We start from the raw sequence: 19,015 nt of genomic DNA, 5'->3' as shown, positions 1-19,015 counted from the left end.
ATACCACATTCCTCCCCCCTTTCCCCCAATAGCTCTCACGTCACCACCGAGGCTGCAGGGCAGCCCTGGGAAAGTCCAGGCTGGACTCCTGGAGTCGGCAGCAGTTGGGAACTGGAGGCAGGAACACACAGATATGGGCTGGCACGGATCAGGACCACAGGCAGGCAAACGGACGGGATCCTTCCAGGATGCCGGGTGAAGGAAGGGAAGCAGAAAAGGCAGGAAGGGCAGGCAGCCGGAAGCTGGAAATCTGGCTTGGCCCTCGTGATCCCTCAAATTATACTGAGGATGACGTATATGGGATGGAATACTCTGTTTGGTCAATTCTGGCACCTATCTTGTCCGTTCCTCCCCAAAGGAGGGCTGCAGGTGGGACCTCTTTATGTTTTCCTCAGAGCTGAGCAGTGTCCTTGGCTCTGCACACCAGTCTCTAGCAGTAACTATAAACATCAAGTGTTATCAGTCCTAGAAATACACACTGTTTGAGGAAAACTTGCTGTTAATTTCAGCAAGTGCAACTACTTACAAGAGACTTAGCTAAAAGCAAAAGTACAAGACAGAAAATCACCTTTATCCTGGCCCAAACCAGGACAAAAGCTCAGTTGCTTGGAAAGTATGCAGATCTTTATTCTTTTCCCTCCAAATACTCCTTCATCTTAGTGTAGGAGACCCCTGCTAAATAGTGTGTGGTAGCAGGAAATATTTTATGAATGTGTATTTACCATGGAAGAAAGTTTTTTAGTCCAGACTAAGTCACAATGTAAAGAGGAGCCAAGAAATGGGAGCCTGTGAGGAAGGATGAGGAAGGAATGAATATCCAAAAATTGCAGTGTCTGTGAGAATCGTTTACATGTTCTAATTACTGCATGGCTAAATGACAATTTGTAAGATGACTCCTTCACTGAGGCTTAATGCAGATTGGGGTTTTTTTTTAAGAGGTTGCTCAGAATTCCCCATGAAGTTTCAAGGAAGCATTGCTTTAGATTATGTTCAAGCAGTTCAAAATGTAATAAAAATAAAATACTACCTTTTCAACAGTGTGTGCTTGCAATCTGTAATTATTATAAAACAGCACTTTCAGTAAAAGCAAAATAATTTTTGGCAGTGAGTGTCTTTTCCTTTTCAACTTTGGTTTTTAGAGGTTTGACTAAGAAATGCTAATGTAATGTAGAGTTGCATTAAGAATTGCAGGATAAGTACAGTTCTCCTCATATTTTAAATTATATTTTTGTGTATGTTTTCCACTGGAGATGCAGATCAACTCAAGCATCACTAGAACTTGTTGCCAACCAGTTGGTGCAACTGTAATCATGCCATATTTTTTAACTTATGGGTAAGAAAGGGTGAATGTTCAAAATGGTTCACTAAACCAGTATTTTTTAGGACTGGGGCCTGCTTCTTCTAATGGAGCCCAGGAGTGATTAAAGAATGTTTTCCATTGCTCTCATTATCTGCTAACTTTGTCAAAATTATGTGCTATTTCTGCGTAATATTCTCCTTGAAAAAATTTCCATCCTGTTTCACTATTTATTTAAAGTTATAACACTGTTTAAGGTCAAAACTGGTTCAAACATTACTAGTGATGGGCAAGTATGTTTTTGTAGAGAGGAAACACCATTAAAATGCCTCTTTAGCATCTGAAAGGGAAGAAAGACAATGGAGAAAATGCAAATGACTTCAAGACTTGCAATAGATGTCCAGTATTTAAAACAAACAGAATGGCTTTCAGAACATCTTATCTGAGCAAAATGATCAGAAGGTTTGCTTCTCATTCTGTCAGTAGAAGCTGAAATATAGTTAAGGTCAGTCAATTCAGAAATAGCTTGTGTCATGTAAACCTGATATATTTATTAACAAAATTACAAAGCAACTAAATAAAAATAATTTTTATTAAAGGCCACAGTATAGTATATTTGATTTCCTAAAGAATTAATTTAATACTACTTAATATCCTGATCAAGAAAACTTCCTTTAATGGAATAAATGGAGGCCACATGAGACAGGTCATAAACGGGCTTAGTTCAACTGTGAAAATGTAGATATGGTTGGAGAGACATCTGTGAATGTTAATTTCCAGCAGGTTGCTTTTTGATCCAAACCTAAATACTGGTTTTGTCAGCTAACTTTATAATCATTGTCTGAGCTTCAAAACAATACAAGATAGGCAGAGCAGGAAATAAAAAGGCAGCCATGTCATTAAAAGCATGACCTGAATCACATAGTTACGGTCCCAAAACATGCTTTAAAGGATGTGAAATGTATGTAGTAATTAAAATTTTATTGGTTAACTGTTTTAGCAAGGAGTTTACTGGGAGAAGGGTTTAGATGTCACTTTTGTTTCCTTTACACATCAGCTCCTAGGATAAAAAGGAAGAGCTTTTTGTGTGAATATACAAAATAAATGAAGCAGGAAAGATATTTTGCATTGAAAAAGCATAATAAAGCCAGGTTACTCTACTAATTTATTATTAAGTGTGGTAAAAATGCAAGCTGAATAATACTAGGTTGTCATGTCTGTATGCAAGAAGAAAATGGAAATGTTGGAGGAAATTTGAAGTATGATCACAAAAGTGGTCCTGGAACTGGAAAACTAACTGTATTCTAAGAAGTTTAAGGAGTTCTAGCTGTTGAATCCAACAGAAATTTAAGCAGATCTGTTGTACCAAAATCTTTCTGCTTGAAATAAGATGTTGAGTGTTTTTCTGCCTTGGAGGAGAAGGCATGAAATTGAAATTGAAGTCAGATAAATTCAATTTTGAATGCAGATGCAGTTTTCTAATAGCAAGGATAATTAAACTCTGGAGTAATTTCTCTGGATGTTAGTCTCATTGTCACTCAGAATGTTTGAGACAAGATATCATAAACTTCTCTAAAATGCTTTATAATGTAATTTAGTGCTGTCCAAAAAGACAAAAGTAAAGACAAAAAATTAGAAAAATATATGGGCTACAGCAATTAACTAACATGGTCACTATGGTCTTTTCTGGCGTGAGAGCCTGAATCTCAGATAAAATATGGGTTTTTTTAGAGCATCAACATGGTGATTCTTTATGTATTTGGATAAGACTGAAAGCTCTTTACTCAGAACTAAAAAATAAATTTATCCTGTAAGGCTCCTCTGATGCTTATGTAGTCTTGCCAGCCACTCAAGGAAGGCTCAACTCTGAAGCTGGGTTGGGCAGCTCAGAGCTGGATACATTTAATGCAGCAATTCTATATTGTAGAATCTGAAAACAGGAATGACAACAAAAAGGAATAGGTTATATAACCCCTTCCCTTTGGTTATATTGTGTGTTATTTTCCACACTATAGAAGTGTTCTCAGGACCTGTGACGTAATTCCTTTAATATTAAGTTTATTATGAGATTCATTACCTGCATAAAGAAGTATGGAATTTAGATAAAAGTTTTGAATTAGGTAAAAAGTGAAAAAAGTGGATAAAAATGTTTTGGTTTAGGAAATATGTGCATTTATTAGGTAAATTTGCATTCTTGTGTAACATTTAGAGGTGCCTATGTTGGAAATGTTTTATTATAGCTCTAGTACTGGGAGGAATGGAAAAATGGATGTTGCTACGTGGTTTCTACTGAACAGTTTTAGCATCAACTACCATGATGGCACCAGGGAGCTTCTTCATCATAAATCAAGGCAGAAAACTTTTTTTAAGGGTCAACGTCTTGTTTTAGTGTTTGATGAAGTAATGCAAAGCTCCCTGTTTATCTTATAAAGCAAGACAAGAAAATAAGGATGAGACAGCTCCATTGACTCCCCATTTCCTCTTCCTCCAGGAACGTTTTATAAGCAAAGCCACCAAAACAATACTTTGAGGTTCCAAATACTGTAGGTATTTTAATACTATTTTTTTGCAGCTTCATCTACATTTTAGCTACTGCTTTTTTGCTGTTTGTTGGATCCCTAAAAAAAGACTCAAGAAGGAGATATAGAAATAATTTTGCATCCTTCAGGAATTCTGGAAATTCCCAGAAGTGTAAACTGTAACTACCCAGGAATTTTGGTCAGACAGAAGTTAATTTTGAGAAATGAAGATATCACTTTGTAAATAGCTGTGGATCACAGTATCAGAATAAGATCTCAAATGCTTGTCCTTATCCTGTTTTATGGAGTTTTATGTAGTATCTGACATTAACAGCACAATTAAAAACAGAACTAATGGTTGTGAAGAAGATGCCTTCATGATTTCAAACTGTTTATGCTACAGCACAGTGTTCATTGTTTCAATTGCCTCCATATAAATGGCAATCAAATGCCATAAATTTTAATATGAAACACACTGAAAATAATCTGAGGGTAAACTTCCAGCTGCTGCCTGGACATCTTTCTTCTATCTTATAAAAACATGTGACAACAGTAATGTACATATATATGCACATAGATAGATGCATACATACAAACAATGCAAACTTCAAGCACTTCTCACTGCAGCTTCTTAATAAATATCTGTTATTTGTCCTGTTCTAGAAAATGCTCAGTTAGTATCAAAGTTCCAGTAATTTTCAAAAGTAAGCACAAAACCTGTGCAGCTTGACTAGTATAGTGAATGTGTAACATTAAACATATGGAGATCACCCAATTATTTAATTCAACCTATCTGTTTGAAACATATTTGCTGCTTTTTTCATTATGAATTTACAGTATCATGCCTTTTCTTCTTCTTCTAATGCATGCACCCAGAAAATCTGAGTAATTGTTCAAGGAAAAAAATTGGAAATTATTATGTGTGGTAGCATATATTTAGCTTGACTTCCTCAGGTCTAATTTCTTTCTCCATTAGGTATTTTGGTAGCATCTGCTGAAAAATATAATTACTCTTGGTTAGTCTGCTAGGTTTCTGAACATCAAATATTATGTATGATCATTACCCAGGATTGGTAGGTTACTTTTTATTTATTACGAAGGCTGTGGGCTCAGCAGGGAATGGTATCACATAGCATTTGGGGATGGATATTGCTGTATCTCTTTGGAGAGCAGCAATGAATCAACTGTCTTCCCTCACTTATCTTGCTGGGATCTTAGGTTATAGCCTAAAGAGCACACTCTCTCTTTCTCTCTCCCTAGCAAGGCCTGCAGAAACTTCAGTTTCAAGAACTTAAACATGATTTTTTGTGCACACCCTTGAGAATAATAGAATCAAAGAATGAAAGAAAGGTCAAATAACACAAAGTGGAAATATGAAAGCTTTGTGATTGATCCAATGTTATTTAGTTTATGGAGTAATTATCTGAAATTGTGCTAAATAGTATCCATTAAAGTAAATAATTAACTCAAATGATGGCAGGGGGAAGCTTAAGAACAATACTGTGGCTGAAGTACAAAGTTGCTCCATCAGAAAAGGAAAAAGCCTCAAGAAAATTATCAGCACTTTTATCCAATAAGCACTTGCTAAACAGTGGATTTTCCTGTTGGCTGCATAATTTCTCCTGTTTCTCATGGTAAATATGGTTTGGAATATTGTACTGTTCAGTATAGGGGTGAACAGACAAGAATAGATGCTTTTATAAATTTTTTATTGTGCATATATATGTATGTATGGGTTTTGCTAAGTACATATATTGAAAAATAAAAATAATACTAAATACTTGATTTTTATTGGATAAGTGATACTGAGAAAATAATTAGGAAAGGTTGTCAGTGCTTTCCTGAAATAGAAAAAAGTGTCAGTTTCTAATAGGAATTCAACTGTTATTCCATCCTTCCACAAGAAACAGCCTCTTAACAACTTGTCAATTATTAGATTGTTTAAGACACTGATTTTTGGAATGCATCACTGATAAAACCCAGCTGAATTTATCTGACCAGCCAATACTGTCAACATTATTTTCCCATGGCAACATGCAGGATTTCGTTTTCTGGGTTTTTTTGCTTGGTTGTTTTTTTGTTTGTTTTTTAAGAAAAAGAAATGAAACTCTGCAGCTCTTCTGATGAAGAAAATATTTTAAATTGAGAACTAAGTGTGTATATAGGGAGAAGGGGGTTCCTATGTATTCTACTTTTTTTTTTTTTTTTTTTTTTTTTTTTTTTTTTTTTTTTTTTTAAGGAGATCTGCTCCAGGATAATATATAGGGTGGAGGGTGGAATGCTGTATCTTGAAGTACTTGCTGAGTCTCCACCTTCACCTCTGCTCAACTTAACTCTCTCATTTTCTTTTCAAACAAATGGCCAAAATGTGAGAGGCTTTAATCCAAAGTTTATGATGTTCTGTTGATGTGGGCATTCAATTTTATTATTTTACTGTGGTGGAATTTCTCATTAGTTTTTAATGAAATCTGGGTATGGATGAAGATTATACAGCTGGAAGTCAATACAGAATTCAACAAACATATATGATTAGGAGAAAGAACTAGGATTATTGCTAAAAGAAGCTGTGGCAGCTTGCTTTAGCTGAGCTGCTAAGATTGCATCTGGAAAACCATGAACAAAACCATATCAGAGTGCTTTCTTTCTGTATTATAAAGGGCCATTTTCGTGAGCTGCTTGAACAAAGAATACTGATGTTCAAAGAGAAATTGGTAACAATGAGTTTATTCTCAGACTTCATGGCTTGAGGGACATACTGCTAGACTTGACTGTTTTCCACTTTTCTTAATGGGAAAAGGAAAAGTGACTATAAGTGGACTATCAATCTGCAGTTTCAATCTGCATTTAATAGGTGGATTTATTTTTCAGAGTTGATTTTCCTGATGTATTTTTTATGTGCTTCTAACTGCTACTTGTGCATTAATGTTTGTAATGTGCTTTAGATTTTCAGCCATTCTGTCTTTTTCTACTTCCACTGCTCTCCCTAATCCATGCATAGTCAAAAATGGCTATATGTAAATGAGGAAATGTTTTTAGTGAGATAAATCTAAGCTTAACTTTTCATGAGGCTGAGACAGCAAATGGTCCAGGAATGGTGACTGCTCTGTGAAACATCAGATATGGATCTGGCTGGCAAATGTATGGACAGTTGTTATTAATTCATATCAATGATATTTGTATCTTCTGCAATCTTTGGAGAGGCAAGATGTATTAAACTAGTGTAAGAAATCTCATATTGTCTCACAGATTATCTTTTTCCTGGATATGACCTTTCATATAAGGAGCAAGCAAACCAATGTAATTTAGGAGAGGTGCCAACAGGCAAATCATCATTTCTTTTTCTTTTTCTATTCTCTTCTCTTTTGAACAAATCCCATTTTCAAAGATTATAATTTGTTATGTCACCCTGATATCAGTGACAAAGAAGTACTAAACAATTATGGGTTACAATATTTGTGACCTTTTTCCCTCCTTCATTGAAAAATTTACTCTATACCAGCTGTGAAATTTCAGACAGAAATTGCCTCTATCTCTGTGGTTTGTGGTTTCCATAATCAATGAAATCGCAGTGACACAATAAACATCTTTCCATCAATATCTATCATTTCAGAACAATCTCTTTCCTCCTGTTCAATTACTGTGGCTCTTCAACAAAATATTCTGATTGCCTCTTGAAAATTCTTTGTCTAAAAGTGCCCATGTTATTGCCAGTTTGAGCCTCCTATTCCCATTCAGGCCAGTCCTTTGCCATTTTCATGAATTATAATAAGAATGTTAGTATAGTTTTATTTAAATCTATTCTGGCTTTGAATATTCCTAATTTATAATGAAGGAATATATCTCCAAGGAATTCCTTGAAGTCTTTCTGAAAGGTCATGTGTTATGGTTAAATATGGCATTACTGGCAGAAAAGTAACCACTCTTAGAACAAATACTCACATCTTAGATTCAGAGTGAAGTTTAATTCAAGTTCATTATAATTTTTTGCACAAGGAAAACAAATTAAAGGTCAGTCATTACATTAAAATATATGCATACCAATCAAGGGAAAAGGCTTTTAAAGATCTTTTGAAAGAAAGGTGTTAAAACAGAATTTCAAAACACCAAGCTTAAAATTTATTTTCATCCAGTCTTTAAGACTTCCATCTTATACATTATGTATTATTATTTCCATTACTTAAACTTTACATGAAAATATTACAGTCAGAGCTTAAATGAATTAAACATTAAACCAATCAACAGTAATCTATGCAAATATTTTAAATTGATAACAGCTTGTGATAATACAGGTGTCCTGTTTTTTCTTAGACTGCACTGATCGAGAATGAGAGGTGGTCAGCGCTTGAATGTTCATGTTCAGTGCTTCACACTGACTTGTGAAAATAGGGTTTTCAGGCTTTATAACCTGTAAAATTAAATTGTTTGACATCTTGAAATTCAAAATTATGCTTCTTGAATTTTATTTTGTTAAATTGAAATATATTTCATATATATTGACACATAGACACAAAATAAAAACAAAACCAAAAGCAAAAAACCACACTGCACTTTCAAAATGTTTGGAATATCTTTTCACTTTGTATTAGCAAAATGGAACGATGCTAAAGCTGTTTTTCTTTTTACTTTTTGGAACTTAAAGTGAACTGCAAATATTGTTAGGCAGTAATGTGGACAATCTTTTTTTTCATTGAATTCATCTCAACTTTACTTTCTAAGGATATGTAATCCTAGCATGCTGCTGTCTGACTAGAGATGAGCTCAAGGGTCCTGGTCTGTTGTGAGGATGGCATGACCAATGTTTTTAGGCATGTAAACTGGAATATAAATCTCTTGTGATTGCATGTCTAGCAGGAATCAAAGATACAGAACCCATGGAGCAGCAGAAAATCAAAGCTATATGTCCCTTCAATGACTTCCCTATGTACAAGCAGCAAGTAAAAGGAATTTTTTAAATAATAGGAAAACATTCTACTAAGCTTACATATGTAAACAGTTAAAAGTTATTTTTATTTAAAAAAAGAATTAAAATATATAGAAAAGAAAGTAATTTTATAGCGCACGAATGTTTCCTGTAACATGTTAAGAATATGTTAGAATAACACTTTATTATTTGTATGCATCCAACAAGTGGGACTTTTAAGGCTGGAAATGAAAATTCAGCTTTGCTTTGTTATAATACTCTGCAGTGCATGATCAGAGTCCACTCAATAAAACATGTTTATAGGAAAATAGCTTGATGTGTTAACATAGTATTGCATTAAGAATCTTTGGATAAAGCTAAAACTTGAAGAAATGTTTACAACTTTTAAAAAACTTCTACAATTCCCTAGGCAAGGTTTACCTAAATTAGTTACAGATATTAATATAACATTGGGAGATCTTGTTTTCCAAAGGAAGTGAACGACATGAATGTTTAAACACAATATGGTGTTAATGTTTGATGGGGAATTTGAATTTTAATAAGGTAATCTATTTGCAAATGTACCCTCTTCATTGGTAGAGAGACATTCTGCTTTAAATGTTGTGGAGTGTGTTTTTCATGATAAAAGTTCTGTTGATTATTGTGGTATTTGTAAGCAGGTAATTTTTCAGCACTTCTTGGCTTGCAATAAGAATGATTGCCAGTGCTTTGCTTCATGGTGGAACATCATGATTGATGCTATATCAAGGAATACATGGAATCTCCTAATGACTATACTAGTGTCTATTTCTTTGTGGAATTTCTTTTCATTTTCTTAAAACAATGTGAACTTTACTGATTGTATAACCTTATCCCCTTTTTCAGGTCTCCTAGAAACCCTGAACAGAAGATCATTAAACGAGTGATTGCTCTTGAAGGAGACATTATCAAGTAAGTATTTTAAGCCTTAGTCTCTGAGACTTTATAGGAATTGTGCACGTTTTCAGTGGATTTAAATTAGTATCCTAGACAACGAGAAGTTTCTAGTATTTTATTTCTATCTATTCTTAACGGGGATGTCAGCATTGTACCTGTCCCCTTTTTAATGAGAGGAGAAATGCTACACAAAACTGCTCTCTCTCTCATGGAAAGTACATGGGTGCAAATAAAGCTTGTTTCTTAGAATGTCTCTGCCATGTACTGAAGCAGGTAATTGTACAGCATTCTTTTATAAGCTTATATGGCTGTGATTTTTCATTTAGGGTGTCCAGCTGCTGTTTCATCCTGTGGCTGAAAAATAAAAGTAGTGTTTTTTTAGGGGGGTTGGTTGTTCATTTAAAGCTTTGGGTGGGTTTTGTTTGTTTGTTTTGTTTTGTGTGTTTGTTTTTATTTTTTTGAGACAAAGAAACCTCACAAATGACTGCCTTCATCGCAATGTGTAGGAATCTGTATGGAATACAGTGGTACTTATTTGGAGTAAATAACTCCATCAGAAAAAATAATGTAGCAAGAGTAGACTCCAGAGTATTGCAATACTTGGTTCACTCTGACAGAGAGGCCTTCCTATTGGGGCTGGTTAGAAATGAATTGCTAGTAGATGTAAATAAAAAGTTTTTGTGGAGCAGCATTATTTAGATCAAAATGCTATTTGAAAGTTTTGTTGTTTTGTTGGTTTTTTTTTTTTTTTTTTTTTTTCCCAGGTACAGACTAGAATTGGCATAGAACTGGGAGGGTAAATCCCTAGTTTCCCACACTAAGTTATGAATGACCCTGGGAGCTCTCACACAATATGTCAGACTGAGACTCAATTCATTAAGATAATGATTCTTGCTCTGGTGTAGTGAATACTTATGAAGTACTTGGCAGCTGCAAATCAAATCAAGGATTTGTGCTCATGTCTCAATGAGCACTGTAACAGCAAGTAACACCAACAGCACTGGTGGCCTATGGGATATATTTGAGTTGTTTGTTTGTTTGTTTTGTGGTTTGTTTTTTTGTTTTGTTTTGTTATTCCTTTTGCAGTTAATATAATTTCTGGTTTATCCAAAAATTCCTAATAATCTCAGTTTGAGAAATGAAAGTTCATGTGGATGTTTCTGTTGAAGCAAAATATCTGAAATAACAGAGACTAAGAAAATATTTTGAACATTACAGATAAAACTAGCTATCACCTTAAAGTACTAAAAACATAGGAATATTGTGTGCTACTGAATGGTGCCTTTTATAGACCTATGTTCTTAAGAAGGTACTTATTCCTTGATATAGTTGATATTAGTAATTCACATTACTAAGACTGTTATTCATGATTCTGTATTCCTCATTCATTTCTGTAGCAATGGCAGAAAGAAACAGTGATATAAGACAACTTCAAGTGTTACTTGTCACCATTCTATACTGTAACATCTTCGTCAGAATTTCTGAAATTGAAGGTAGCTTTTCACACAAAAAACATTTAATATCTTAAATTCCAGCTGTTAGAAATTAATTCTTCTGTACGTTGAAATGCCATAAGACTCTGAACTTTTCATTGATTTCTGTGGTTGATCTTGGCCAAATAGACAAAGGTGAGGGGCATAAATGCTATCAGAGGGTGTGAAGAATACTGATGAGCCTGGTGGTTAGTGTATCACTCATGGGCACAGAAGACTGTACAATGATCCTAATTTGTCTTTGATAAAACAGGTAACATTACTCTATCAATTAAAGTGTTAATCCCAGTAATTCACATGTACATTTTTCTATTTGAACGCATGAAAATTGTCCCAGAGCTTTTTACTTTAACTATGGACTCTAGGTGTTATCTAAAAGCTAAATTCTTGGACAATAGTAGCAGTTTTTATTTGAAATTTAATACTTGCTATTTTTCACATCACTAGCATAAAGCAAAAGTTTAGATAATAAGATAAAATGGCAAGACTGGTAAGATTTTTCTCTATATAATTTTTTGTAATGATATTGCAAGCAGATGTATGAGTAGGATATTTGTGACTGAAACAGACAACTGGTAACTGATAGCATGTATAGAAATCATAAAGAACATTTTGACTTCTGTTTGATTGCTGATGAGCCTTTATTGCAAACCAAAAAGAATTTGTTTTGATACCTTAAGATTTTATGTCTAGATATTTTTATATATTGTATTACTCCTGATCAGCATAATGTGATGCTTTAAATGAAACTGCCAGGAACACGGATGTTAACAGAAATGTGTCAGTCATGGGACTCTTCCATCTTCTGACCTTTTTTTGAATGGATGAAACATGATGCATTAGCAATACTTCCTGACCTGAGGAACATTGAACATCGTTGTTCCTAATATTATCTTTGAAGTGGAGTACATATGCCTGAAGGCTAAAATACTTGAAGCCTTTTGCTGCTCTGTCAATCAGAATTCCCGCTTTGAGGAAACATCAACTCTCACTGCAGAACAATTGTTCCACTTCTGAGGTACAAAAAAGTGGGAATTATCAGTTGTTACATACAGTGGAGTTCTAACACTTATGTGTGTGTTGGGGGTATAATGATTTTGTGGAGAGGCTGTATAGAGGGTTCTGTTGCGTTCGCCATTTTATCTGAAAGTCATTGGGTTGCTCTGCAAATGTCTCTTGGTGTCATGGGTATGAAATAATTATGCCTGCAATGGTGAGTCACCCAGTCCACCATTGTGAAGAAAGGTTTGCAAACAATTGTGAGTTGGAAGGTATTTTCATTTTAATGCCCCATGAGACAGGTGATATAGACAATATGGTCTGGGAGTCTGCAGTTATGCTTTTGTAGATGAATTAATTATTTTCACTAGACATATTTGGTTCAGTATTAGGGATAATTAGACACAAGAATGCTGTGTTTTCTTTAGCAGTTAAAATAAGTTAGCATTTTATTATTTAATAATTTCTGAACATTATGGAAGTTCAAATAGAGCCATTAGTACTTGAGTTGAGGTGTTATGAATGGAATGGCAATCGAATCGAAGAATAGAATAGAATAGAATAGAATAGAATAGAATAGAATAGAATAGAATAGAATAGAATAGAATAGAATAGAATATTTCGGTTGGAAGGGATCTGCATGGCCATCTAGTCCAATTGCCTGACCACTTCAGCTCTGACCAAAAGCTGAAGAATGTTAAGGGAATTGTCCAAATTCCTCTTAAGCACTGTCATACTTGGGGCATTGACCATCTCTTAAGGAAGGATATTCCAGTGTTTCCTAATGTCTAGACTAAACCTCCCTAGGTGCAGTTTTTAACCCATTCCCATGTGTGCTATCATTGGATACCTGGGAGAAGAGATCAGCATCTCTGCCCTTCTCCTCAGGAAGCTGTAGAGAGCAATGGGGTCACCCCTCAGCCTCCTTTTCTCTAAACTAGATAAACCCAAATCCTTAGCCACTCCTCACAGGACATGCCTCGCAACCTTTTCCCCAGCTTTGTTGTCCTCCCCTGGGTGTATTCAAAGACCTTCACATCCTTCTTAAATGGTGGGGCCCAGAAAAGCACAGAGGACTCCAGGTAAGGATGCACCAACACTAAACACAGCAGGATAATCACCTCTTTTGACCAAATGGTTATGCTGTGTTTGATGCCTCCCAAGATGTGGTTTTCCCTTTTGCCTGGCAGGGCAAATATAATACATTCCACAAACCTATATCTTATTTTTTTAGTTTGCATAAACTATTAGAACTTTTTCTTAAGAATAGAGAGAAAATCACCATTTAGCCCTTGAGAATGATTGTCTAGGTCAGCTTGTATACAGTCAATATTTCAAATGGTAGCTTTCATAGATCAGGTTTTGTTTTGTCTTCCATGGATGCATGGGAGAATTAAATTTTAAGTAGAAAATCATTACAATGGTTCCCGAAGACTGTTTAAATTATAATTCTTTCAAAGGAGGCCTTCTTTTAAAAGTCAATATAATCTAATTTGTTAAATATTAATGTTGGTATTATAAAACACTTTGAATAACTTGAAAGTAAACTTATTAAAAGTCATTTATCTTAAATTCTCTGGTGGAAATTCTAAGATCTATACTAATCTATCATGGATGAGTTATGGTATCTTGTCAGTAACATAAATAAATGAAGGTTTATCCAAAGTAAAACATTATTAAAATTGGGGTTAAACAAGTAATATTTAAAATTAAATCTGTTCAGTAACTTGCTGAACTAATTTCTTTTCCTTCTGCCTGTTGGAGTTGCACAGGTCCACAGGAGCTTGGTGTGCCCATTCTGTTTCTTTCACTTAGTACTCTACCTAATTTCAGAATGAACCTACCTCTAGAAGAGCAATTTTTAAAAGTTTTGTTCAGGGATATTGTTAGGCTCTGCAGGAGTCAGTGTTCTGAGAACTGAACGTTCCAGCAAAATAATGTTGCATTTAAGTGTTGCATCTTGCAAAACTGCCCTGAAGATGTGAATAAGGAAATACCCCTTGTTTCTCAGAGCATGAAAATGCAGATAGATTGTCATATTATTAGGCTGTAGGTCTAAAGATACATCTTTATGCAGAGACTCTACTACTTAACAGCAACTTGCGATTTATTATACCAAAAAATATTACTGCCTGCCTCTAGGAAGTAAAGTAGCCTTCAGTAAAACTAAAGATTTTACCAGTGTTGTGGCACAAGAATATCTCTATATGTAACATCTTCAGCTTAGCCACCTGGCAGGAATTGCATCCCGAACTTTGTCATTTAATTACACAGAAATAATTTTATATTTTCTAGTGCTGTAGTAAGAGATTTCTTGTTCCCTCTCCACCCCACTTTCTCCTCCTCAAACATACACTCAAATATATCTGGTAAACTGCTTGAGAGGCTGAGGTGCTGGTGATGTGGTAAGGTACTGCTTGCTATGACTCAAAATTATAATACAAAAAATGGAATATCAGTACAGACATCAAAAGACTGGGAATCACAGGTTATGTTTATGCCTGTATCCCACTCCTTTCTTCCTGAAAGTTTGTTGTTTTTGTCTTTGAGTTGGGCAGATAGATGTGTGAGTGGGGATCCACATCGACAAGTGTGCCAGTGGAATCAATAGAAAGAAGAACTGACTGTACCCTGCAGAGACACAGAACTGGCCTGAGAGACTGCAAATTTTGTAACATCTTTCTTTTTCACTAATTAATTGCAGTCCTCATATTGCTCTGTCTTTGAATTTTATGTATCTAAAGGATCTGGTAGCAGTAAAACTCTTCATCTTTCAAAATATTTTTATTTTGTGGCCATGTTCTCCGAATGCATATCTTAAGGGGTTGATGCAGTTTATTTAGCACTATTTATTTTTAGGTACTGATTGAATATTTTTAAGCCAATGAAAGCTTTTGTTAGATTTTAGCCATACTGCCCTGTCATGACTCTTCAGCATTGTTCATAACCTAGCAAGTCTCCTAAATAGAGTTTCCATTGATTTTGATTCCATTTTCATGAGCAGAGTCCGTGCATGGCTGGACTCCATTTCCGTAAATGCAAATGATGGAAATGTGTATTGGCACAGAATTTTTAAACGATAAAGAACAATCTGACAAAAGCAGGGCAAAGATTTTCTGTATCCATAATGAATTTCTAAGGTTCTATAGCTCTTTAGGCCAAATAATAAAGATCTCCAAAGTGCTGTTTCTAAAATTTGGCATTCTTCATACTAACTATAGAATATGGAGATATGTTTTTGCTTTGCATTAGATTTTGGTGGCCTAATATTGAAGAATGTGCCTGAAGAGGTGAACAATAAGAATAGAATGTTGAACAGTTCTGGGCACCTCACTTCAAGAAAGATATTGAGGTGATGGAATGGGTCCAGAGGGGAGCAAGGAGAGTGTTGAAGGGACTAGGGGGAAAGGCTATAAGTTGAGGGCAAGGGATCTGGGGCTGCATAACCTGGAGTAGAGGAGACTCAGGGGCAAACATCTTACTCTCTACAACTACCTGAAGGGAGGTTGTCATCAGGTGGGGGTTGGCTGCTTCTCCAAGTGACAGGATGAGAGGGTATGTCCTGGAGCTGCATCAGGGGAGGTTTAGGTTGGATATCAGGAGGAACTTCCTCACAGAGAGAGCATGATCAGGCATTGGAATGGACTGCCCAGGGAAGTGGTGGAGTCACCATCCCTGGAGGTGTTTAAGGAAAGACTGGATGTGCCATGTGCCATGGTCTAACCAAGGTGGTGGTGTTAGGTCATAGGCTGGATTTGAAGTAAGAGGTCTTTTCCAGCCTCAGAAATTCTGAGATTCTGTGTGATTCTCTGAATTTCAGGAAAGCAAATACGTAGAGATGTGCTGGTTTTTTTTTTCAGAATGTACAGAGTAAAAAGATTTTTCACAAAGGCAAAAAATCTGAAAAACGAAGAAATCAAAAGACATTGTAGCTGTATTTACTCATTTGTCCATGCAGTAAGGTCTTCATTATCTCTATAATTTTAAAGACATGTTTTATTCTTAAGAGTACAGATAGCATAAATAGGTTTCCTAAAGCATCATATGTATCATCAATATAATTTTTTTGATATTTCATTTGGTTTCACTTTTTACACTTCACTGAAAACAGTGGAGTAACAATGTGGACCCAGTAGGAATTTTTAATATGAAAGGAAAAAAGACAATGTAATATGATTCTTGAAGACTGTACAGAATTTGCAGTGTTAGCTGCTAGAAAAAAGGAAACGACATATTCTATTACCCTTGAAGTGAGGAGGTTTGATTTGTACACCTCTAAGAGACAACTTAAAAAAAGACCATCCATAACACTAGTTTTCACAGAGTTATGATTCAGACTAAACCCAAAAGCACTAAAAATTGAGTATACAATTTCAGTATGTACTCATCTACTCTCTATTTGAGTACATCTGATCCAAGACACAAGTGACAGCTGCATCAATGGGAGGGAAAAAGGTTTTTTTATTATTTCTTCCTTTTTTTTTTTTTTTTTTTTTTTTTTTCTTTTTGTGGGGGAAGGATGTTTAATTAGAGAAACAGGGCTCTAAAATGCAAAAAGCAGCATCTCTTCTAAGATGGCATAGCTGTGAACACTGAATAACGAGTCTCAGTAGTGTTCAAAGATGATTTTAATCTGCCAGAGTAATAAACAGTGGGGAAGTCTTTTAAATGCTCTGTAGGCACCTTGGAGTAATATTTCTCATGGCTTTCAATAAATCCCTGTAGTTATGCAGCCCATGGTTATTGTGAAGTGTACTCCAGTTTATGCAGGAAGTGTTTGTTCAGAGGCTTATTGACAGCATTAACTGTAGCTGTGTGAAGTACTATTCTCTCTTGTGCTAATATATATTACAGAATTAAGAGAAAAGAGGCAGGCAAACCCTTTATGTCTTTAGCCTTCAAAACTGTAAGGATGCAAACAGAAATCTGGGAGAGAAGTTGGGAAAAGCATCATTCCCTGTCTCTGAGAGCATGTAACTTTTCCCAGTGTTGGTCAGTTGTGAAGTTCTGTGCAGTTTTCTGGTAGTTCTCTACCAGTTAACTGCTCCTGATTGGCTTCCATGTGCTGAACACTGAGCAGAGACTGAAGTAGGAATGAATGATACTTCTGATGTGTGGGTCTTTGCTACAGCATTATTTGCTAGGATGATGAGGCCTTTTAAGCACAAGAATTATGAACGGGACTATGATACACACAAATGCTTTTTTAGGAAAAGAAAAATACGATTGTGTCATAGACCACACATAAACTTCTGTGTCCAATCCTAATCAGGAAAACTATCAGTAATCTGGAACAAGTTCAGCAGAGAGCCTGAAACCCTCAAGCTGGTCAGAGACTGCAGTACTTGCCCTGTCAAGAGAGGCTGTGGAAATGGGACTTGTTCAGCCTGGAGAAGAGGAGGCTTTGGGGTCACCTAACAGCAAGCCCCCAATACCTGTGGGGAGATGAGCAAGAAAGTGGAGTCAGGCATAGTGGTAAAATGGGCATAACTTTAACCAAGAGAGGTTCAGACTGCGTAGATGAATAATATATTTATGAGGATGATCAGGCAGCAGTTCAGTTGCCAGAGAAACTGTGGTTTCCATCCTTGGAGGTGTTTAAACCTCATTGGATAAAGCTATGAAGAACCTTACCTAATCTTGTAGCTAACCCTGATGGGACAGGAGATTGGACTATAGACCTCCTAAGAGCCCTTCCAACCTGAACTATCCTGTGATTCAAATAAAATTTCAAATCTTTCATCACATTTCAAATTTTTATCACATTTCAAATTTTCATCACATTTAGAAGCACATTATCTTTATTAGAAGCTTAAACAAATGCAGTGTACTCACATCATTTATGAGAACATGTCTTTTGTAGGCATTTTTCTTTAAAGAGAAACACATTTAATTTGTTTCACTGGAAGCTGATTTTCTGCCAAGATGTGCACACAAGTATAATCATCTCAATGGGAAGCTCAATAAGTTGTCTTTATGAAGGTTTCTTAAAAAGTGAGCAGCAAGTGGATAAAATGCACTACCATTTAAAAAATACTGTAGTTGATAAAATGCTTTTGTGATTTTAGATATTCAAAAATTATTTCCTTTTTGCTTTTTAAGATGCAGATACAAATGTCATTCATGGTTCGAAATTTGGCACTGAAATCCATACTTAAGCATCAGAATAAAGGGTGTGTTTAGTAAAAACAGTGTTTGTCTTGAGCAGCTTAGGGCTTCTAAATGTCAGCATTTAGATACCTGCTTAATTAGTTTCTGGATAGATGTTTAGTTTCTGGATAGGTGTTGAGTTCTTCTGATGCTCATCTGTATGTATTGCATTGAAAGTTCAGTGTGACAAGAACAAAGATAGGCCTAGGAGAAAGAAAATAGTATTAAACCCATTTTGTAGAAGGTGAAGTCAGGATGAAAGATGTTGTTGTACACTCATATATCATATACTCATACTCATATAGAAGTGTGTGGAACAGCCATTAACTGAAGTCCCTGGCTTCCTCATCCCAGAAAATAAACAATAGGTCCATGTACTTGTCAGCAGCAGATTTTTCTAGGTATACTGGAAAGCAAACCAGATTCAGAACCTGGTAATTCATTTGCTTTCCTCCTATAAATTGAAAGGACAATTTTTATTATCTTGAAGAGTATTAGGATCAGGGATATTTTTATGTTTACAAATTGAAGGGAAACATGTTCAAACAGAAGAGTCTACTCTGAATAATGTAAATAAATCTTAAAGGTTATTTTATTTTAAAGCAGTACAAAAGTCCTCTCACTATCTTACTTGAATATATTTGAGGTGCTGAACTTAGCCAGTGACACTGTGAAAGAGTTGCATCCACCTACCAATAATGAGTATATATATAATAACAAT

General features: G+C 35.4%; 1 protein-coding gene across 2 annotated transcripts in view; it reads left to right on the top strand.

Moving 5' to 3' along the window:
* IMMP2L (inner mitochondrial membrane peptidase subunit 2) overlaps window positions 1-19,015 on the top strand; it is a 432,733-nt gene that overhangs the window by 275,863 nt on the left and 137,855 nt on the right. For both annotated transcript variants that reach the window (XM_071733640.1, XM_071733639.1), the window contains exon 4: window positions 9,602-9,667. In XM_071733640.1, coding sequence (XP_071589741.1) covers window positions 9,602-9,667 — 66 coding nt within the window. The remainder of the gene's footprint in view (window positions 1-9,601; window positions 9,668-19,015) is intronic.

Source organism: Heliangelus exortis, chromosome 1 (genome assembly GCF_036169615.1).
Source record: "Heliangelus exortis chromosome 1, bHelExo1.hap1, whole genome shotgun sequence".
Taxonomy (NCBI): Eukaryota; Metazoa; Chordata; class Aves; order Apodiformes; family Trochilidae; genus Heliangelus; species Heliangelus exortis.
Note: the sequence above shows the minus strand (reverse complement) of the source record. Positions and strands in the feature narration are given on the sequence as shown.